At 40.2% G+C, this 23307-nt stretch overlaps 1 protein-coding gene across 1 annotated transcript in view; it reads right to left on the reverse strand.

The window, feature by feature from the left end:
• INSC (INSC spindle orientation adaptor protein) overlaps positions 1–23307 on the reverse strand; it is a 105952-nt gene that overhangs the window by 76780 nt on the left and 5865 nt on the right. Inside the window, 5 exon segments of the mRNA XM_078148869.1 lie at positions 4090–4139; positions 4142–4202; positions 14858–14981; positions 15185–15237; positions 18096–18441. Coding sequence (XP_078004995.1) covers positions 4090–4139; positions 4142–4202; positions 14858–14981; positions 15185–15237; positions 18096–18441 — 634 coding nt within the window.

Here is a 23307-nt window from a genome sequence, read left to right on the forward strand (position 1 = left end):
TATAGACAAGTAGTTGAAGAATTTGAACATTCCTCAAAAAAAAAAAAACTGCAACCTATTAGCAATTGTAATACTCCAAATAATTGTTAGATATGCAAATTCAAATAGCTCATTTTTTCAACTCACACTCAGAAAATTGACAAGAAATAACCAAAAAAAAAAAGTCCAAATTAGAGGGAATGTGAGAACATAGGCACACAAATAGAGATGTTAATTGTGGACAGAAAGTAGGTTGGTTCAACCATTCTGGAAAGCAGTTTGGAATTATGCAAAGAAAGTGACTAAATTATTCATACCCTTTGACTTAGAGATCCAGCTCTGGGACATAGACATAGACCCAAGGAAGACAACAATGGAATAAGGTCTGATAAATAACAAAATTTTCAGAGCAGTACTGTTTGCAGTAAGCAAAAACTGGAAATAAAGCGGATGTCCACAGATTGGGTAATAACTAAACAAATTATGGGGCATAAATGTAATAGAATTACATTGTAACTGAATATTACAGATTCACAATGAAATATGACAAATATGAAGAACTCAAATAATCTTGGGAAGATGTACTGATGCAGAACGAAGAAGGCAGAAAAAATTAATTATTACATCGATGTAAAAAAAGAAGAAGAAAATGAAGTTGAAAACTGAATCATTTGAACAGCCAATCTTGGTCCTGGAGATGAGAGAAGGAAAGAAGATGCCCTTCTCCTTTTACTGGAGAAGTACGGGGATATGACCTTGCAATGTTTTATATGCTATCAGATGTGATAGATATCTTAGTTGGTTTTGCTTACTTGGTTTTTCTTTGTCAAAAGGGAAGCCTTCTATATGGTGATATAAAAACAAAAGGCATAAATAAAACTTTTTTTAAAAAGTATTTAGCAAGTCCTTAATACATGTTGGTTCATTGACTGAGTGATCAAAATTATGGAATTCTCCCACTAATTTTTTTAAATTCATATTTACTACATATAAGGTTTTGTTCAATAAGCTGGGAATAAGAAGATACACTTAATTACCAATGAATGATAAGGGCCAAGTGCTGGCAGTTCTATAGTGACCCTCTGCCCCTACCCCAAGTCAAGTGCTCCAGCCTGCATCAGAGGTGCTTAGGGGACACCATGCTTCCTATATCTTTCAACGAGCTAACTGTCTCTAATCCCAGCCCTCCTGTGGGTGACAGCCATCTTCACTGTTCTCCTTGGTCAAAAAGTGTGATGCAGTTGAATTTATCCAATCAAACTCCGGCTCATTGTTCCCCGTATGGCTCAAGAATCTACCCTCCTCTGAAAGTGTCTTCCTAAAGCTTATCAGAGCCTTTCTCAAGTATGGGGCCAAGAACTCAATGCCAATCTCCAGATATAATTGAGCAAGGCAGAGGACCAGGGGGCCTCACCTCCAGCCAGATCCCTACACTTCTGTTCATGTAGCCAAAGCTTACATAGAGCTCACTTTAGTTTGACCTTTCAGTTAGTTACAACTCCAAATTCTTTTCTCCCCTCACGAATTGCTTCCTAGCTAGCTCTCCCCAATCTGGTAGTTCGTACATTTGATTTTTTTAACCTCAGTGCAAACTTTACATTTATCCTTACTAACTCACCTTGTTAGCTTCTGTCTGTGAGTCTAATCTGCTAAGACCTCTCTGGAGGCTGATTCTGTACTGGGAAATGTTAGCTATCTTTTTCATCTTTTCATCATCCCCAGAAGGGCTTTCCCAACCCCTTCCTTTTCTCTTTGCCATAATTCACCCCTTGACATCTCACAGACTTCTTCCCACACTCTGGGAAGGGATAGTAGGCACCCCAGGGCATGCCTCCTCTCCTCCAGCAACACCCTTGCCACAGAATTCTTCCTCAGTCTAGGTTCAGATAGATTCAGAGAAGCTCTGGCTTCTAAGGACGCCACATCCCAGACATGGAGTGAGTGCTCGCTCAACCCTAGGACTCTCTATAGCCTGGGAGGAATTGGAAACATTCAGTTTGAAACTCAAAATATTTAATTTGGAAATTTCATCCCTGACCCCAGCCTCACTGCAGGCCCTGAAGGAGCTTAGGAAAAAGAGAGTTGTGATCATCTCTCTCTGGCTGACATCATTGGGAATGACTCACTCCCTGGTCCTACCGAGCCCCTCTTATGCTGCTCAGCTGCTCAGCTGTTCTCAATGTGTGCACACCTACTGAAAGCTTCACGTGCATCAGAAATCAAATATCACTCCCAAAATTCACCCGAGCCCTTGCGGTACAGGCATAATTCTGGGCACCAAAGGCTAATGCCTCTATTTGCACGTTATGAACAAGCCTTCTCTCAAAAAAGGCCACGCCTCTCTCCTTCTCCCTCTCTCAATGAAAGGGGCTTGATGTTCCCAAAAGTCCCTTCCATTTGTAGAATCTACGATTCCACTTCCTAGCTGTATGACTCTAGGCAAGTCACTTAGCCTCTCTTTGCCTCAGTTTCCTCAAATGTAAAATGGGAATAATAACAGCACCCAAATAGCAGCAACTACTTCCCAAGGCTGTTATGAGGCTCAAATGATATAATATTTGTAAAGCACTCAGCTCAGTGCCTGGCACATAGTAAGTAGGTACTTAATAAATACTATTTCCTCCCTTCCTTTCTTCCTCCCTCCTTCCTCTCCTCCCTTCCTCCTCTCTCTCCTTCTCTTCCTCCCTCCCTCTTCCCTCCTCCTCCTCCTCCCTTCCTCCCTTCCTTCCTTCCTTCCTTCCTTCCTTCCTTCCTTCCTTCCTTCCTTCCTTCCTTCTTGCCATGAGGATCCTTGCCAGCAGGGCTAACAACAACCACCGGATTATAGAATATTACATCTAAAAAGAACTTTAGACTGCATCTGGTATGATGCCAAAATTTTTCTGGAGAAACTGAGGCCCAGAGACTTGAAGTGACTTACCCCAGGTCTCTACAAATAGTAGGCAGCAGATGTTAGACTAGAAAATGTAGAGTCATAGGATGTCTGAGTTGAAAGTAACTTTTGCAAGAATCTAGTTCAACCCCTTGATTTTATAGGTGAGGAAACTGGCATAGAGGGGGAAAGAAGGTCCCAGAGTCATTTAGCTAGTAAGTATCTGAACCAGATTTTGAGCCCAGGTCCCCGGCCTCTTAATCTGGTACTTTTCCATACCATATATCCTATTACAAGACCACACACTTGAGTTCAGGGACATATACATGCCAAAGGGATGACTTCTTCCTCTCCTTCCTCCACCTCCTTCTCAGGAGGAGAAGGAAATAGAAAACCACTCCAGCATTTTTTTTCTAAGAAGATGCTATATTTAACCCTTTCTCTCCCCAATCCACTCTTTCTCCTATGAAACAGAGGCCTAGGAGGCCTCTCCTCTTTAAGGCAGATGGTATAGAAGTAACAGTACAGAAGTGAAACATAAGGCACTTAAACATAAGCCCAGGTTCATGAACCAAGTCAAGACTAACCATAAATTGATGACCAAGAAACATCAATTTGTGGATAGTTTTGAGCTTGTGATAGGAAAGAGATGGCCTTTGGATGACATTCTGCCCTGGGAATCAGGAAATGCCAACCCAGGGAGGTTGGCACAGAGACTGTACCATCCCTGAGATTATGCGCTCTTTGGTCCAGGCCATAGGACTTTAGAGCTCAAAAGGACCTTAGAGGTCATCTGGTCCTACCTCCTCATTTTGCAGATGAGGAAACTGATGCACAAAAAGTTTGAATGACTTGCCCAAGGTCACATGAGAAGTAATAAAGCTTAAATTCAAAGTCCAGGTCTTCCAACTCCAGCATTCTTTTAACTCTACTAGGCTGACCTCTGTAGACTAGAGAGTCCCATGACTTCATAGACTCATAAAACCTAAGAGCTAGAAGGCCTGTCAGAAATCACTTCCTTCATTTTGCAGAAAGGAGATCAGAAGACCAGAGAAGGGAAATTGATTACCCAAGGTCACATAGAAAATTGGTGCTCAAGCCAGAATTAGAAACCAATTAAATATACTCCCCAGTTCAGTAGGTCTTTTTCCATACTTCCTCATCCCTCATCCATAGTTCCCATTCACTCCACCCCCATATCTTCACTGTTTCCACCACCAACCACCTGCCAGTCTCACCTTTGCTATGATACGGCATAAAGGGGCACCTTCTTGGGTCAGGCTGAACAGTTCCCTGTGGTAGACTCTGCAGTGTAAAGATTATCTGAAGTATCAATCTTTCTCACCAGCACCTGAACACCAAGAACAGAGAACACATAATATTCCAGTTACTCATTTCCTGAGAAAGCAGTGTAAACCCAGTTTAGAGGTCAATCCCCTTTCTTCAACTCAAAAATATTGTCCTAGAAAAGGTGGAGGACCACAGGGTATTGACTGGCTGGGATAGAATGAATGTCTGCATGCAGCATACTCCAAGTTTCTGCTTTCAGTGGCCTTTAGGGGGATTTACTGTCAGGGATCATGAAAAATGGAAAAGGAAACTGGTTTTGATGAACTTTGTCCTTTTCTTCTGCTTCTTTGTTACAAAGGATTACTCCGTGGGGAGAGAAAAAGAGGGACATATTTGGAAATGAAGGTGAAATAAACATGAAATATCAATAAATCTTCATGTTACAAGTAAAAAAGAAGAAAGGGCAGCTAGATGGCGCAGTGAATAGAGCTCCAGCCTTGGAGTCAGGAGGACCTGAGTTCAAATGCAGCCTCAGACACTTGACACTTACTAGCTGTGTGACCCTGGGCAAGTCACTTAACCTTGATTGTCTCACCCAAAAAAAGTTAAAAAAAAAAGAAAATTTCCAGAGAATCAGCAAAGAAACTAATTGAGATGATTAACAGCTATAATAAAGTAGAGAGATGAAAAATAATTTCATAAAAATCATCACTGTTTATATAGCAATAACAAAAAACCCAGAAGAAAATGATAGGAAAAAATGTCATTCAAAATAACTACAAAAGAAATTATATATATGAGAGTCAACCTATCTAGATAGGCTCATGATATATAAATACAAATATAAAACACTGTATAATAATAAAAGAAAACAAACAATTAGAAGGTTATCCACTGCTCATGGTTGGGTCATGCCAATATAATAAAAAGTATGATAATACCTAAATTCACTCATAGATTTCATGTCATACCAAATAACTAAGGAGTTATTTTATAGAACTAGGCAAAATTAATAAGAAAACATAGAAATCTTTTGGTAGAAATAATGAAAAAAATAGGAATGAAATGGGCACACTCAAACTATATCTAGAGTTCACACTATACTACAAAGTAATTTTTTAAATAAATAAATCAGTGGAATAGTGGAATAGACTAGAGAAGCAAGAATCATAAACAATTGTGGTTGACAAGCCCACAGAAACATTTGTCTTCCATGAGTCAGTTCCAATGGGAACAATGTGTCATGCACCAGCATGAGGGGGTATAGATACACCTAAACAAACCATCAAGTGTTTCTCTAAGTTTGAGCTGCACCTGTTCACTCAAGGGAATGTGCAAACACACCTAGCTTTCCACCCAGCCTCTATCAGCTAAGCCAGGCTCAAACCCCACTCAGACTTCCTCAGCTCTGTGCTTTAAGATTGGAAGTCTACAGCCCTTCCAGAAATAAATCAAATCTATCCCAGCCCATGCCCTCAATGTCTTTTTTTCTCATCATCACCGCCCCAAAGAAATCACTCAGCTGAATTTAGACTAAACTATACAAGGCATCGGACAAGTCTTAGGGCAGTTTTAAGCTTTAATGGATTAAGCTTAAGCTTAATCTTTGATAGCTTTAAGATGCACTAAGACTTTGGGGAAGTCCTGTATCTGTTACTTTGGAAATGAAAGCAAAATATAAAAGCCTAAATATCAGAGTGGCAGTAGTAATGCCAATAGCCTCTGGTCAAGGAAGAATTTTCATCTACCACAGCCTCTTGGAACTAGCAGAGAAGGTAGAAAAAGGAATACCTGAAAGCCCATTGCTGAGGGACACTATCTCATTATCAAAGCCACAGGAGGAAGGGGAAATTGTTTCCATGATCATTCCCCCCATAGGAACTGCACTCATCTCCTAGCCAGATGCCAGTTTCACTACCTCTCTCCCTGAACTTCAGGAACCTGACGTGAAGGCTACACCAAGAGTGTATGCAACTGAGGGAAAGATTTCCTGTTGAATAAGAAGTGCTGGGAAAACTGGAAATCAGGGTGGCAGAAAAGAGGTTTCAACCAGCATCCAATACCATATATGTAATAATCAGTATGAGACCGAAATTATAAAAGGGAACATGATAAACAAGTTAAAAAGGAATAGAAAGAAGCACCTTTATGGATAGGGGAGATTTCTTAACCAAAGGATAAGAGGTGACCATAAAAGTCAGTATATGCTCAATAATGGGGTCACTGGGTCAAAGGACACGGACAGTCCAGTCACCTTGCTTACATAATTCCAAATGGCATAATTCCAGAAAGGTCAGACCATTGAGAGCTCCATCCACAGTGCTTTAGCCTGTCTTCCCACAGAGCCGCCAGCATTGACTATTTGAATTTTTGTACCTTCTTTGTCAGTTTGTCTGTCTTGAAGTGAAAGTTAAAAGTTCTTTCAAGTTGCATTTCTATTACTAGTAACTATTTGAAGCATGTTTTCAAATAGTTATTTACAGTTTTATTTATTTATAGTTTCAAATGGTTATTCTTTCAAAAGCTATTTGGTTATATCCTTTGATCCCTTATCTATTGGAAAATAGGTCAACATTATATTTCTTTCATATCCCTCTATATGTTGAGTATCTGACTGTTACCAGTGATATTTGATGCAATTTTCTCCTGCTCTACTATTTTCCCTTTGAATTCTATCAGCTGGAAAGAGCCCCAATTCTGGAGCCAAAGGGTCTTAGTTCAAATCCCCCTCTGATATTACCTATGTGACCTTGGTCAAGTCATTCAGGCTTCTGGGGCCTTTGTTTTGTTATCTATAAAATGAAGAGATTGAACTAGATGGCCTCTGAGGTACCTTCCAGCTGTTTTAATTTATTTTATTCATTCAATAGCTTGTTAATTTTACAGAGTCAGAACTGTCTGTTTTATCTTGTGATATCCTTTTCCTAAGGGAAAAGGCCAGTCCCGCCTTGCAAAACTTCAGCTCTCAGTGACTCCCACCATTTGACTTCTTGGTTCCTGATTGAATGCTATTGAGCAAATGACTCGGCACACTACCAATCAACAAATGACCCAAACCCATCTCGCAGCTTCTATTCCATGGGCAGAGCCTCTGGGAAGTAGAGATCACTTCTACCCAACTCTGAACCAAGGCCAGAAGAAAGGGCTTCAGCAGGAGACCCCATGCTAATAGAGCCCATGCAGCAATTTTAAACTAGGCAGGCAACTCAATGTGAAAAGAAGAAGAAGAAGAAGAAGAAGAAGAAGAAGAAGAAGAAGAAGAAGAAGAAGAAGAAGAAGAAGAAGAAGAAGAGAAGAAGAAGAAGAAGAAGAAGAAGAGAGAGAGAGAGAGAGAGAGAGAGAGAGAGAGAGAGAGAGAGAGAGAGAGAGAGAGAGAGATCTGTGGCTACAAAAAGCAGAATTAATAAAGTGGGTCTGTCATTACAAATCTTTGTAATGTATTCAATTCTTAGAATCCATTTTCATTATTACTGTATGCAAGCATACATGCCATATTAACCCTTTTGCATTAAAATGCAGATTTTTGTCTATAATCGTCTTGAACCCAAATGAGAATTACCCGGTGTTCTTGATCTCTGTTTGCACTTATCTCAAATTACCATCGCATTAAACAACCAGCCTCAGTGTCTTTTGCCTCCATCCACTCATATTAAGATATGTATGGGAGAGATGATGATTTCATGTTAATATCTTTTCATACAGACCTTAATTACACACTAGAGAGGGATGAATGATTACAATTACTAGTAAGGAACTTATATATTGAAAGTCCTTTTCTCAAGTATACACTTGGGAAGGCTCAGACAGTTTGATTTTCCCATTTCCTCAGCCCTAGTAGTAAAATTATTGAAGTGATTGAATCCTTTTGCTAGGGAAAACTTCCAGAAGTCAGCTGGTCCACTCTCTAGCCTTTGGGCAAGAGGACATCTGAACTAGCCCAGGAAACAGAACTCCACATCTCTTGGCAATCTCTTTCCAAGAGGAAGGACCTTACAGTCAAGTTCTTCTTTGACACTAGCTTAAATCTCTTTTAATGTAGCATTTAGAGTATTTTAAAGGTAGAATATTAAAGTCTCAAATGTATAAGTAAAATAAAATTAAAAGGCTTTACTCCTATAGCTGAAAGACACAGGTTACCAACTTAAGCCAATAGCTAGCTACTAAGAATAAGCTTGAACAATTACCTGCCACTAGACTAAAATATATTAGAGTATTTGACCATGCTCCAGATACACATTTCTCCTAATCTAATAATTTTGGAGTTGTTTGAATCTATGCAGTTTGTCATACCTTTGTCTCATCCTGGAATTCTTGAAGCTGTATTACCAATGTGTAATGATCTAACACCCCAAATGTATCTTTGGTTTTTTGTCCCTTTGAGTGTGATTTCAGGTTGCATTTAACAGATTTCAGAGGGTCTGTGAACTTGGGAAATTCGAGAGGGTGGGGATTACATCTTTATTTTCATGAACTGAAATTTAGCACTTCCTTCAATTATTTCATGACATGATTATGATGAGAGGTCCACAGGCATCGCCAGATTGCCAAAGGGGTCCAGCACACAAAAAAGATTATCTGTGTTAAACAACTAATCCATTCTTGAGCTGCAAATATAAGACAAGGCACATAACTACATGTAACTACCTAGAATTCTCTAGAAGCTTCATGCAAAGGTATTACAAACCCTCAGACTTTCCTTGTTACTAGGGTCCTCAGGTAGTAGAGGAGAATCCATTCCAGTCAACCTGGGTAGATTTCACCCTTCCTTATGCAACCAGCTGAATACCCTTCCACCTCCCATATTTGAGGGCTTGTCATATTGGTGCCAGACTGGATGAAGATGCCCAACAGACTTTTATCCACACTGTAGCTCAGAAGACTTCAATCATCACCAGCCCTAGTTGCCCTAGAAGCAGGGACAGGCTGTGCCACCAAGCCCAATTCCCATTCACTTATTAACCCCAAGTTTTCCAAAATGTGGTGCATAAGGTTGGGAGTTGGGGGAAAGTGGGAAGTAAAGGCAAGGCAATGGGCAAAAATCACTGGATATTTTAAAGAATAACTTTCACATAAATGCATCATCCATTTTTTCAACTAAAACAATGTTCAAATCAAAATCAACGAAAGCAGTACTTAGGGGGAGAATCCATTCCAACTGACAGTGAATGAAGCAGAGCAATTATTGAATACAGTGTATGCAAGTAACTTCCGGTTTGAGTTGGCTGGTGTTGAATCTCAACACAGATGTGATCTATCACTTAAATTATAAGTATGAAATTTAAAGGCTTTTTGTCAACAAATTGATGTCCGTTTATTGCATTATTTTGCTACATTTTTAAGGTTTATCTGTGTGAGTCAGAATAGGCTCGAAACACAGATAAGATGTGTCAACAAGTTGCTTTCTGCCTTTGATTGTGATTTGTATGAAGTCAAACTTAATCTTTATATGGAAGTGAAAAGGACCACAATATTTGTTAAATTTCTTGCCATATTTCTTTTAGTAAATATAATAGAATAAGCTGATTTTCCCAAAACTGCAACTTTTTAAAAAACCAAAATGGCTCACAAAAAGTTACATATGATATTTTGAAATATGCAACTATTAAATACCAATCACCTTAAGTTTTGTCTCTTCATGAAGTGAAATAGCACTCCTTTGTGGTAAGAGAAAATTTGAAGAGAAAAATCCACTAGAGTAGCCCAAATTAACATAATAGAGACAGTTTAAGTAATGGAAATACAGAAACACAAAATAAAAAGCCCAAATCGAGAAATATAATCCACTATATTTATCTTTGAAATTCACAAATGCTGTTACTGGTGGAGAGGAAAGACCATTTTATTTTACTTTTGCTTTTAGAGCTAGCTAAAGAGGGACAGTAGATAGAATGCTGGTCTGGGAGACTCAGGAAGACTTGAGTTAAAATCTGGCCCCAGATACTTACAGCTGTGTGACCCTGGACAAATCACTTAACCTCAAACTTCTCATTTTCCTCAAATGTAAAATGGGGATAATAATGTCACCCACTTTGCAAGATTGTTGTGAGAATCAAATGATGTCATATTTGTAAAAAAAAAACAGCATAAATGGAGTTTCTTCTCCTTTCTCTTCTTTTTGAGTTTTATTGATACTATATAGAAATGCTGATGATTTCTGCGGATTTATTTTATATACTTCAAGTTTGCTGAAGTCATTGTTTCACTTAATTTCTTAGTCGACTCTTTAAGGTTCTTTAAGTGCCCTTCGAATCATCTGCTAAAGTGGTCATTTCGTCTCTTCTTTTCTTAATGCTTATTCCCCCAATTTCTTTTTCTTGTCTTATGCTAGTCAGCTATTCTAGACAGAAGAGGTGACAATGAATATCCTTGTTTTATCACTGATTTTATTGGAAAGGATTCTAGTTTATCTCCATTATATTTAATGGTAGCTCTTGGTTTTAAATATACATGGCCAAAAAATATGCAGAATTGCTGTATATAGCATAAATGTATATATGCATGTACGTATGTGTGTATATGTAGAAGTACATTTATGCTTGTATATATGAGTATGCTATTCATACTTAATTCATAAAAATAAAATAACTGTATTTATGAAAAAGGTAGAACCATAGATAATAAATTTACAAAAGTGCTATTTTATTTCCTAATTTCAGAAATACTTGCCCTATAAATGAAATAGCAGAAAGTAAAGATCTGCTTGTTAAGCATAACCTATCTTAGAAAAATAATTTTCCTATGATTTTAAAGAACTAAATCTTTCTAAATACAAGTGGCTAAGGCATCCATTTTGCCATGAACTGATGTAATGTGTTTGATCTTCAAGAACAATTATTTTGTCTTATGATAATATATCAAATAAACCTTTAAACATGAAAAAATCTTATTTTTTTTGGCTATCAGTGAATGAAATGTTCTCTGGTTTTAAGCTAAATGATACAAATTATACTACCATTCCTAATATCATATTTATGTGGAATGGGATTTTCTCATATAGCTATTAAAGAGATAAAATAACAGTTTCCATTAGTGATTTTAAAATAATTGAATAACTATATCATCAGTGACACAAAATTTTGTGTAGAAAATAGTCCCCTAATTATTGTTATTACTAATAATATTGTGGTTATATTGTGTTATGAAAATTTTGAAGGATCTTTGTGCATGTAACATTATTTTATTACATGTTTAAGATTTCTTGGGAAATTATTTAAATTATCAACTTTATCTGAATAAAAACAAGCTGAGAAAAGTATTTTCATAAATTTTGAAAAAAGTGATGGACATGATCATTTCTTTGCCAAAAGAAATTATGTAAATGTATTCACTATGTAAAATTTGCCAAAAAAAATCCCTAAAACTATAAACTATCTTAACCCATTTTATTGAGGTTTATGATCTTATAAATCATCCAAACCTTTTTCTCTCCAAAGATAGTAATGATATCTCAGTGGTTAAAGCAGACAGCTTTTTCCTTCTTCATTCCTCTGCAGCATTTGCCACTATTAACCATCTCTTTTTCATGACATTGGTTCTCCTACCTGTATTTTCATTCTCTCTCTCTCTCTCTCTCTCTCTCTCTCTCTCTCTCTCTCTCTCTCTCTCTCTCTCTCTCTCTCTCTCCAATTTCATCATCTCCCATGGTGTCAGTATCATCTCTATACAGATAACTCCCAAGTCTATGTTTCCAGTACTACTCTCTCTCTTGAGTTCCAGTCCTACACTACTACCTTTTGGACGTTTCCAAATAGCTGTCTTATAAGTATCTTAAAATCAGCACATCCAAAAACATTATCTTCCCCCATTATCTTACTTCTTCCCAACCCACTTCTCCTCAAAACTTCCTATTTCTATTGAAAGCATAGGAAAATAATAATTAGGACTTTTAGTCTTTTTTAATCTTGGATAAAGTTCTGTCTTGCCCATTCAGTGTGACTTTCGGCTCTTACAGCCTCATACCCTTTACTTTCTTCTGGGATCTTGGAATTTAGAGCAAGAAGAGAATTCAAAAATCACTTGGTCTGTACTCCTCATTTTACAGTGGAGGAAATTGAGGTTCCTAGAGGGGAAGGGACTTGCCCAAGGTCACACAAGTAGTTACCAGTGTAGATATTCCAGCCTAGGTCCTCCGACTTCAAATACGTCATCCTTTCCACTATAGCATGCTTTGTCTAGGCCAATCTTATCTCCTCTACTCAATTATATCCTTGTAATTTGTGGGGGGAATTTGATACATCAAGCATTTATTTATCTATATAACAGGCTAGGTGCTAAATGAAAGCAGCCCCTTTTTCTCAAGAAGCTTATATGCTACCAAGGAAAAACAGTGTATGTGCACAGAGAAGTAAGTATTAACTGCATATAAAGTAGATACAAAGTAATTGGAGCAAAATTGCTAATCACTGCAAAGACTATAAAGGCTTCATGTAGGAAGGAGGTAACCGTAAACTGAACCTTGAATAGAGCCAAGAATTAATTCCAAGAGGTGGAAGTGCGGAGACAGAGAATTCCAGATATAACAGCCATCCAAGGAAAGACATGGAGACTGGACATGGAATATCATGTCTAGGAAATGCCACTCAGGTCAGTTTGGCTGGAATAAGGGATACATGAAAAAGACTAATGGGAAATCAGGCTAGAGAGAGAAAAGCAAAAGACCAGGAGGTGTTTTTCTTACCCTTCTTTCACTAACCCTGTTTACTTTTCTGTAAAATAAAAGGGTTAGAACAAATAGTTTCTTTTTTTTAAGGCAATTGGGGTTAAGTGACTTGCCCAGGGTCACATAGCTAGTAAGTCTCAAGTGTGTGGTCTGAATACAGATTTGAACTCAGGTCTTCCTGACTTCAGGGCCGGTGCTCTATCCACTGCACCACCTTGCTGCCCCCTACAAATGGTTTCTAAAAGCACTTCCAGCTTGCCTGTGGACTCTTTCCCATTGCCCCCAGCATCTAGAGCTGTGCCAGTAACATGAGGATCACTCAATAAATCTCTGATTGATTGACTGGTTGATTGATTGATGAACTGAATATTGGAAGTGAGCCAGGAACTGATTACTAACAATGATGTACCTTGGCAGCTCGGTGGTAGGCGACTCAGCTTGGGCACCCCAGCACCTGAGCGTGGTGAGTGTGGTCAGGATGGTACTGGCTCTCTGGAAGAATGAGCCTCAGACACCTCACTCATTAATCAAACTCCCATGCATCCCTTTCTCACTTTTCAGGGAATCAGGTTACAAAGACAAACTCACCGATAAGGAGAGGAGTAAGACTGGAACACATATATCATTAAGAAAAATCAAAAGCTGGGGTGGTTGCATTTCAAAAGAAAAGGCTCACAGGCTCTAGCTTCATGACCTCGGGTCCCTTCAGGGTCTAAAAATTCTTCTTCTCCAGTTATTCCCCATCTGAGATGTTGAATTCAATTCAACAGACAATTACAATGTGCCTGCTATATACAAACTACTCTGATATTCAAAAGCCTCCACAGTCTGGCTCGAACATATCTTTCTAGATAGGTTTTCCATCTCTTTCTTCATGGTTCCTCCATTCTGCCCAAACTGGCCTCTTCTCCATACACACCATTTTATGCCCCACCTCCATGACTTTAGGCTAACCACCACCACCCACCACCCCCAGAGGAACACATGTTCTCTTTCCTCACTTCTGCCTCTTACAATTCCTAGCTCTCTCCTAGACTCACCTTGTGGCACTTCTACAGAAGACCTTTTCCCAGTCCCCCTAGTTGTTAGCATGATCCCCCTCTCCCCCAAATTACTTTGTATAAATGTTATATTTGCTTGTCTATGTTTCAATTGTTTTCCCCACTAGAATGTAAGCTTCTTGAGGACAATTCCATGGAACATGGTGGGAGCTGAGCCTGCACCTTGACCACTTTCCCAAGAGTCTTGTGCTTTGACCTCCTGCTGCAGAGCATGCACAACCCAAAACTGGTTGTTCCTTTAGCTCCACTAATGGGGGGTGGGATGCCAAAGAGGACTGCCCCATTCAGTAGAATTTAAGATGAGGGACTTCTCTCCATGTTTCTTCTTTCTGTCTCTTTCCTCTCTCTTTTTTCTTTTTTCCTTTCCTCTCTTCTCCTCTGTCTCTCTTCTGTCTCTTCCTCTCTCCTCCTCTCTTCTCCTTTCTCACTTCTTTTCCTGTTCTATGTCTCCCTCTTTTCCCTTCTCTCATCTCTTTCTCTCCTCTCCACTTCCTTTCTTTTCTCTTCTCCTCTTTTCTCTGCCAAGTGCAAGCAGTCACCACGGCTGCCATAGATGCTCCATTAGTGGGGCCATGATATATGGTTGTTGTCTATGTCTTCTCTTTCCTACCAGACTGGAAGCTCCTTTATATCATCTCTCTCCACTTCATCTCTGTCTCTTTCTTCACCTCCAGTGTCCAGCAGAAGTCCTTGTAGTTCAAAGCAATTCAGCAAACATTTATTTATTTGTTAATGAATGAATGAATAAATATTTATTCAGAGCCTACTATGTATCACCCATAGTGCCAGAGGCTAGGGCTACAAAGCATAGCAAGGATCAGATTGGAATCTACTCCATGGAACATATGTGGGGATGGTCCTGAAGGGGCAGCCTCTCCCTCTGAATTTTATTTCAGTGGGGAGGAATCCTGTCTGGGGAAACAAGATATGTCTGCCAGACCAACTCATCGCTCTGCATCTCCCAGTCTCCAGGACACAGTGAATGTCTGTACTGACCTGTATCTCCTGTGTCAGAGCCAATTCCAGTAGCTGGCTAAAGTACTGGCCCACGGCACTCAGGGTCTCATTCACACAGGGCTTCATGGACTTCAGGACCTGCTCATCATGGATGTGGAGACATCTAGAAAACCAAATGGGCCAAGAGCTGGTCAATAGCAACAGGTCCCTCCCTGGTAGGGGTCTCCTGAGGGGCCTTAGAAGGTAGCCAGGAGACCGACGGATGTGATGATTCAACTGAATGATCATTTAGAGAATGGAAAGGGGATGTGTGTTAGCTACTAAACTACAGGATGGTGCAGAGCAAAGGAGGGTGGTGGAACCTACCTTTCAGTGACAGCTGTAAGCTCCGAGCACTTCTCCATTAACAGCTTCTGAAACTGCAGGACAAAAAAAAATAAAGAAAAGGAAAAAGGAAGGGAAAGTATGTGATTTTTTTAATGCTGCTGGACTTTTAACTTTAAGAATGATGTTCAAAGTTCTCCAGGGAGAAAAGACTTAACTGACAGATTTCCACCTTTATGTTCCCAGAAGTTATGCTTCATTTGCTGAAGATCCTGATAAGGGGTCATGAAAAAGGGAATAGGTATGATGCCAGCCATGAAGCCCCACAGGTTGGGAAGTCAAGTTGATAAGAGCTGCCTTATGCTGCCCTCCCCACTGGGAAATGGACAGTAGATGTGATGACAGCAGTAAACTTAGAGGTAAGGACATAAGCTCATCGATTTGTTTTTGTGAAAAAAAAATGCTGGAGTCAGTCAGTGGACTTGAGTTTGAATCTCAGCTTTGACCAGGGACAAGTCACGTCCCCTCTGTGAACCTCATTCTCTGAAAAGTTTCTTCCTCTGTAAAATGAGGTTAGACTAGGTGATCTCAGAGGGATCCTTCCTGCTCTAAATCTAGAACCCTATGATTTACCAGTAGGTTCACATCTGTTGGTTGGGAACCTCTGGTGGAAAGAAAATAATAACCACATTGAGAGCAGAGCCTAATGTCTTCCAACGGACTTGGAAGCCCCAAAGAAGGGAAGTCTTCTCCAAGATCACAATCATATATCCAAGATTTGAATTAATATCTTGTAACTCCAAGTCCAGGATTCTTTCCACTAGCAGTATGACTAGTAATAAATTCACAAACTGTTACCAGAAATCAAATAAATCAACCCCCTTATTTTATGAATTATGAAACTGCAAATCGGAGCATTAAATGAGTTGCCCAAATTCACTCACTGAGTGGCAAAGTGACAATTTTAATCCAGGTTCCCAACACCCAGTTCAGCATTCTTTATATTACATCATGACCATTTCCTGCACTCATCAGACAATTTTCTTTTAAATACAGAAAACACACTCACAGGGAAGTATGCTTATCCCCAGTCAGCTCTGCTGTAGTACCCCACAAATCCTTGTTTGGAGGCTACTCCTTTCATATATGACCAGTTTGGTTACTAAAAGGGGCACAGTGAACTGTTATACAAAGAAAAAATATGAAATTAACTTGTGAAGGATTTCAAAGTCTTGCCCTTTTCATACGTGAAAAAATTTTTGTGGTGAAAAAAGCCTAGGGGGCAGGTAGGTGGCACAGTGGATAGAGTACCGGCCCTGAAGTCAGGAGGACCTGAGTTCAAATCTGGCCTCAGACCAAACACTTGACACGTCCTAGCTGTGTGACCCTGGGCAAGTCACTTTACCCCAATTGCCTAAAAATAATAATAATAATAATAATAATAAGCCTGAAAAAAAAACCTTTTATTTATAAAGACTTGTTAATATCCAAGTGTCAATAAAATTTTGAGATAAAATGTAACAGGTTAGGTTATAAGACCAAGTAAAGAACCTGGAAGACCTGACTAAGAACAGAGAAATAGCTGAGGGTACAGGGCATTGTGGTCTCTCAGCTCATTTGCATATAACTGTTTTTAGAGTTTGAGAGGTTTAAATTCACAATGTGATAAATCAAATAACTCTTTAGGGACCACAGGGCAACTAAATTAGGATTCTTGGTTTCATTAGTTTTAAGTCATGAAGCAAATAGAAGAGGAAAGACAGGCTTTGCAGCTGCTTTAAGAAATTTAAAACAGGACAATACAGCATCCTCTAGTGAAGAGTTGGTTGGGTTCATCTGCATTGCCTAGACAGCCAATCTAAGGAGCTTTGCAGTTCTCTAGCATAAGGGGAATCTTTGTCATTATGACAGTACACCCTTTTAAGGGTGATTGTGAATTAAAACAGCTTGTCAATGCTTTGTCAATCAGAAGAGCAGATTTGCCCAGAAGGAGAGTAAAGAGGATCAGAAGGGGAGCAGTTAGTAGAGAAGCAATTCAATGTGGTACAGATTCTTTCTGAAGGGATCAGTTGAAGACTTGCAGTCCAGAGTTGGAAACTACCCCAAACACATGCTCATATGATCCTGTTAGGTTTCTGTAACCTTGTTCCCATCCTCCCTGCCCCCATGTACTATGTGCATTAATAGAAGGGTGCAACTGAAGTCTACGGGTTAACTGTGACGTATTGATTAGGGCAGCTAGATGACACAATGAATATAGCACTGGGCTTAGAATCAGGAAGGCTATGTTCCTAAGTTCAAATCCAGTCTCAGACACTAGCTGTGTGACCCTGGGCAAGTCACTTAACCCTGTTTGTCTCATAAAATGAGCTGGAGAAGGAAATGGCAAACCACTCCAGTATCTTTGCCAAGAAAACTTCAAATAGGGTCACAAATGGACAAAAAAAAATTGATTACTCCTTCGTTACTTTATATTAAATAACTTTAATGTGTTATCTATTGTTGCTTTTGTCTTGTCATTAAGTAATTATCTTACATTTGAGTGTTCATGGTGCCATCATGGTAAAAGGCTGAGTTTGTATAATTTGGAAGCATACTTCTTAGCTCTTCAGTTACAGTGGCAGGTTGGAAGAGTATATATGTATGGATGTTTGTATGTATACACACATACGTGTGTATCCTCTGTTTAAAAGGGTTGTCTTTAACACCCTGAGAGAGTTTGAGAGGTAGCCCGTGTTGGTAATCCTGAGAACCCAAACCTGTCAATGTGAGCCAGCCCAGAGGGAGTGTATGCACAGTGTCCTGTCTAGAAATGGTGACCTACATTGTTGGCATGCACACAGGTCACCTCATGTATCTATTACATCGGTAATTTAAACCATTCCTCTCCCCCAACCCCAAAGCATCTGCATTCCCAGTTCCTCTGCCTATCCTTAATAACTAAGCCACTGACCTGCTCCATCTCCTCAGAGGTACCTCTGCTGAAGATGCTGTACTCATTGATCATGGAGCGTGCATGACAGGTCAGCCGGACACTCAGACTGTGCACCCGTCCCCATCGCTCCCGGTCCAACTTCTGCCTGATCCTTCCCAGCTCAGTGCTAATGATCCAGGCTCGCTTCAACAGCAGCTGCAGGTGGTCACAGGGGCCGTGCTGTGAAGATGGGATCAGCTCACTCTGGACATCATCCTCTAGGCTAATGGGCTTCGACTGGAGGATGCACATGCACTCACAATCGGTCATCAACTTTAGGTCTTCCATCCATCTCTGAACAGAGTCCACCTGAATCAGGGGCAACCTGAAAAGGCGGCAACATCAAGGTAGTCATTTGGGACAGCATGGAGTCAATCAGCCTTGGAAACAGTGGGGCAACCTCAAAGCAGTCATTAAGAGTACCACCAATGTCCAAACTAAGCTTTTCAAGTTTGAGACCATAACCATCATATGTAAGAAATAAATTAACTCCAGGAAATGATAACTTGAAGTGGACTTGAAGAATGGGAAAGATTCGGGGCAGCTAGGTGGTACAGTAGATAGAGCACCGGCCCTGAAGTCAGGAGAACCTGAGTTCAAATCCAGCCTCAGACCAAACACTTGACACTTACTAGCTGTGTGACCCTGGACAAGTCAGGGTTGCAAGTCACTTAACCCTGATTGCCTCACAAAAAAAAAAAGAATGGGAAAGATTCAGAGAGAATAGGGGAGGTTATTGTAGGGGGGTGCCATAGGTAGAGCGTGTCATAGGTGACCCAGGTGGGAAGGGGTTCTAGCTTCCTCACCTTCCCTCTTTCTCTAAGGCTCTCGCCCTCTACCTACCCTAACTCCCAAGTTACTCTAGTCAGTACCAACACCATATTCAGTTGCCTGGAACATAGGAATCTCCTCTCCCTCAATTATAATAATCTTTGACCATTTTTTCTAAATGGTTTTTACAATTTCAAAAGGCTTTCTCTCTTTATCATACTGGATATTCACATCAACCTTAGGAGGTAGACAGGGCAAGGTGATATTATCCCCATTTTCCATAGAAAGAAACCAAGGTCCTGAGGGGCCAGAACTGGTTTGCTCAAAGTAATAAAAACAGCGACGAGTCCAGGAATCAAACTTGGGTGTCTTGTCTCTTAGTTCAGGATCCTGAACTAGTTACCACTGGTGGTTTCTGTCTCCCTATTGACTGTGTAAAAAAAAAACAAAAACAAATGACAAAGTCAAAGGGCCATGTAGGCTAAAAAGGAAATTAAGTGAGAGAGAGAGAGAGAGAGAGACAGAGAGAGAGAGACAGAGAGAAAGGAGAGACAGAGGAGAGACAGAGGAGAGAGAGAAAGGAGAGACAGAGGAGAGACAGGGAGAGACAGAGGAAAGAGAAAGATAGACAGAGGGGAGAGAGAGAAAGAGGAGAGGAGAGGAGAGGAGAGGAGAGGAGAGGAGAGGAGAGGAGAGGAGAGGAGAGGAGAGGAGAGGAGAGGAGAGGAGAGAGAAGAGAGAGGAAGGAGAGAGAGAGGAGAGGAGAGGAGAGGAGAGGGAGAGACACAGAGACAGAGAGAGAGAAAGAGAAGAGAGAGGAGAAAGAGAGGAGAGAGAGAGACAGAGAGAGACAGAGAGAGAGAGAGAGAGGAGAGAGAGAGAGGAGAGAGAGAGAGAGAGAACACGAGAAGAGTCATGTAGCCAAATAAGGTATGAGAAAGGAAGAATTCCAGAGGACACACTAGCATCAGAATCTATCTGGAAGATAGATGCATCCCCTCACCGAGGCCCAGCTGGACTAGCCAGGCTTCCTTGCTCAGTGGAATAGTCATGAGCTATCCAGTGTTTCCTCTTGCCCTCAGCTGAGCTGTCCTTTCTCCCAGCAGTCAGCCAGGGTCCTGGGTGGAGTCCTACCCTGAGCCCTAAAATATCCTTCCCTGGTTCTTGTCCAGTTGGGTGAGGAAGGTCGTCTCCTATCTGACCCCTAGGTCCCTCCCCTAGATTTGACACTGTCCTTAAAGACCTTGAAAAAAATAATTATCTTACATAAGCAAAAAACTATGAAATCCAAGTATCAGTTAAAGGATCTTATAGCTAAATGTGTAGAAGTGAATCTCACGTATAAAAACCAAATTAATAGACATTTACTGAGAACCTACTTTGTACAAGGCCCTGTATTTGTGTTTAGTGGATATGATGATGAAGTAAGCCCATTTCCTGGCCTCATGAAATTTACTGTCTAGTAGAAGAACCAAGACAAAAATGTAGTCAAGAAGTTTTTGCCGCAGTATTGAATATGGTTGCAAGGAAGCAGGATAAGGGCTGATAGCACCACCTTTCATGGGTTGCTAAGTGAAACACTGGGATAATTTTCTGGGCCTGGTGCCGGGTTCCAGGTGCATAATGGAAGCTGAAGGGAATTAATTTCCCTCCTTTGCCTTCTGGGAGGTCTCAGTCATTCCAGTCCCTGGAAATCCTATTCTGTCCCCTGGCCCATTTCTCTCTGGCCCATCTGATTTGCCTGAAACAGTGTCACTGTACAGCTGTGAAGACCATATCTAACTTTTGGGGAGAAAAGGTATGGAGGCAGAAAATGGTAATAATAATATCAATAATTATCATAAGTAACTAGCACTTACATGGCTCTTTAAAGTTTGCGAAGCATTTTACAAATATTATCTTAGCAGATTGCTTACAGTCTCAGGGAAGAGGGAGGGGAAGGAAGGAAAGAGTGATAAAATTTGCAACTCAAAACTTTAAAAATAAATGTTTAAAAATTGTTTTAACATGGAATTGGGGAAAAATAAAATATTATATAAAAAAACAAATATTACCTCATTTTATCCTTTCAACAACTCTGGGAGATAGGTGCTGCTATTATCTGCATTAAATATGAAGAAACTAATGTGGATAGAGGTTAAATGGCTTGTCCAAGGTCACATAGCTAAAATGTTGGAACCTAGATTTGAACTCAGGGCTTCCTAAATCTAGATCCAGCATTCTATCCACTGTGCCACCTACCAAAGAGTAGTAAAGATTCCCTTTAAATTCAAGTATAGACTTTGTGTGTAGAATAAAACTGGAAAGGAGAAAGAAACCAAATTTAGAAGCCTTGAATGACTGGCTAAATATGTTGTACTTCATCCTATCCTATACATGATGGACAACCTCTGAGGCTTTTGATTAGGGAAGTAGTGCTGAAAAGACCATACATAAGCAATAATTACTTCAGCAAAGGTTGAAGGATGTTTTGTAGCAGAGACAGATTGGGGGCATGGCATTCAGTCCAAGAAAGTTTCTCCATATGGGTGTATGGTCAGATGGTCATAGGACCATAGTTTTAAAACTACAAAGCATCATTTTACACTTGAGGAAATTGAGAAAGGAAACTTTCCCACCCAAGGTCAAAGCTTCCTTGCTCTACTACACCGCATGGCCTCTGGTGTCAGAGGAAGGACTTAGCTTAAGCCCCAGAAACTTGTCTTTTCACCAAAAGCCTATATTCTACCTTAGCCTCAGCTTCAATTTCTTGGTCTTAGTAGTCTCTTGCTACTCTTTTCCTTAGGAGGAAGACATTAGAACATAGGATTTAGAGTTGGAGGGTGCCCTTAGAGGTCATCAAATCCAGCGCCTCTTCTATATACATGGGAAAACAGACTCAGAATGCTAAAGTGATTTGCCCACTATCAGAGGTGATAGCAATATCACTACTAGGTCTGTATCCTAAAGAGATCATTAAAGAGGGAAAAGGACCCACATATACAAAAATATTTATAGCAGCTCTTTCTGTGGTGGCAAAGAATTAGAAATTGAGAGGATGCCCATCAATTGGGGAATGGCTGAACAAGTTGTGGTATGTGAAAGTAATGGAATACTATTGTGCTATAAGAAATGATGAACAAGTGGACTTCAGAAAAACCTGGAAAGACTTATACAAACTGATGCTGAGTGGAATGAGTAGAACCAGGAGAATATTGTACATAGTAACAGCATCATTGTGCGATGACTGACTTTGATAGATTTGATGGGCAAGATGAGCTGGACCCCAAGGAGAAGGGTTTCAGAGGTTACTTTCCACAGCAAAGAATTTCAGAGGCAGTTAATGGGCTTCCATTGAGCTGGGAAGCAATCATTACTACATATCATCACTAACTGACTCACTAGGGAGAAGTGATGGGGACCTCATTCATCTGCCTAGGAAGTGTTATCACAGCTCCTGGTAGAACATTGAAGGGAACATTCACACGTCTGCCCCAGTGCTTTTGTCCAAGGGGGAGTGATTTCTCAGGGTGACAGTTTTGAAGGTAGTATTGAAATGAAGAAAGACAGCCTTTAATGGGACTGGATGTGTACTTATTGGGGAAAAGTAAGATTGCTGCCTTTTTCTCTTTAAAAGTTACTCAGAGGAATTTCAATATCTAAAAGTAATTTAAGCAGAGAGGGGAAAAGGAAGTCTCTGGTGCCCACTGAGCACTAAGAAAATATCTGTGGCTAAGGGTTGGGGGCAGGAGAGGGGAGAGCAGGAAAGAGATCCCAGAAGGAAGATTATGAAGGCTATAAGATTCTTGGAATGTTACCCAAGTCCAACCCAGAAGATACTTACAACTCTGTGTGTGTGTATGTGTGTGTGTGTGTGTGTGTGTGTGTGTGTGTGTGTATCTGTGTGGCTCCCAAGAATGTGTCAGGATAAACCATGCCAGCACATTTCCCATGATACACCCATGTAGATCCCCATGGTATGGTCCCTCATTTTGGCTCATTTTGGCTCATTTTGGCTCCTGGGGAAGGGCAGTCAGACTTCTATAATATTTATAATGTTTCCATGGAGTGGGACTAATAATAAAAGCTAACCTTTATAGAGAACTTTAAGGTTTGCAAGGCATTTACCATGTTATCTCATCTGATTTTTACAAACATCGCTCTGTGAGGTAGTAGTAGTAGTAGTAGTAGTAGTAGTAGTAGTAGTAGTAGTAGCAGTATAGTAATGGTAGTGGTAGTGGTGGTAGTGGTAATAGTGGTAGCAACAGTAGTAGTAGTAATAGCTAACATTTATATAACAACCTACTATGCACCTGGCATTATCTAAGCACTTCACAATTATCATCTCATTTGATCTTCACGACGACCCTGGGAGGTAGATGTTATCATTATCCCCATTTTACAGAAGATGAGAGCACTGAGGTGAACAGAGGTTAAGGGA

Source organism: Phascolarctos cinereus, unplaced genomic scaffold (genome assembly GCF_003287225.1).
Source record: "Phascolarctos cinereus isolate Bilbo 61053 unplaced genomic scaffold, phaCin_HiC Scaffold_9;HRSCAF=440, whole genome shotgun sequence".
Taxonomy (NCBI): Eukaryota; Metazoa; Chordata; class Mammalia; order Diprotodontia; family Phascolarctidae; genus Phascolarctos; species Phascolarctos cinereus.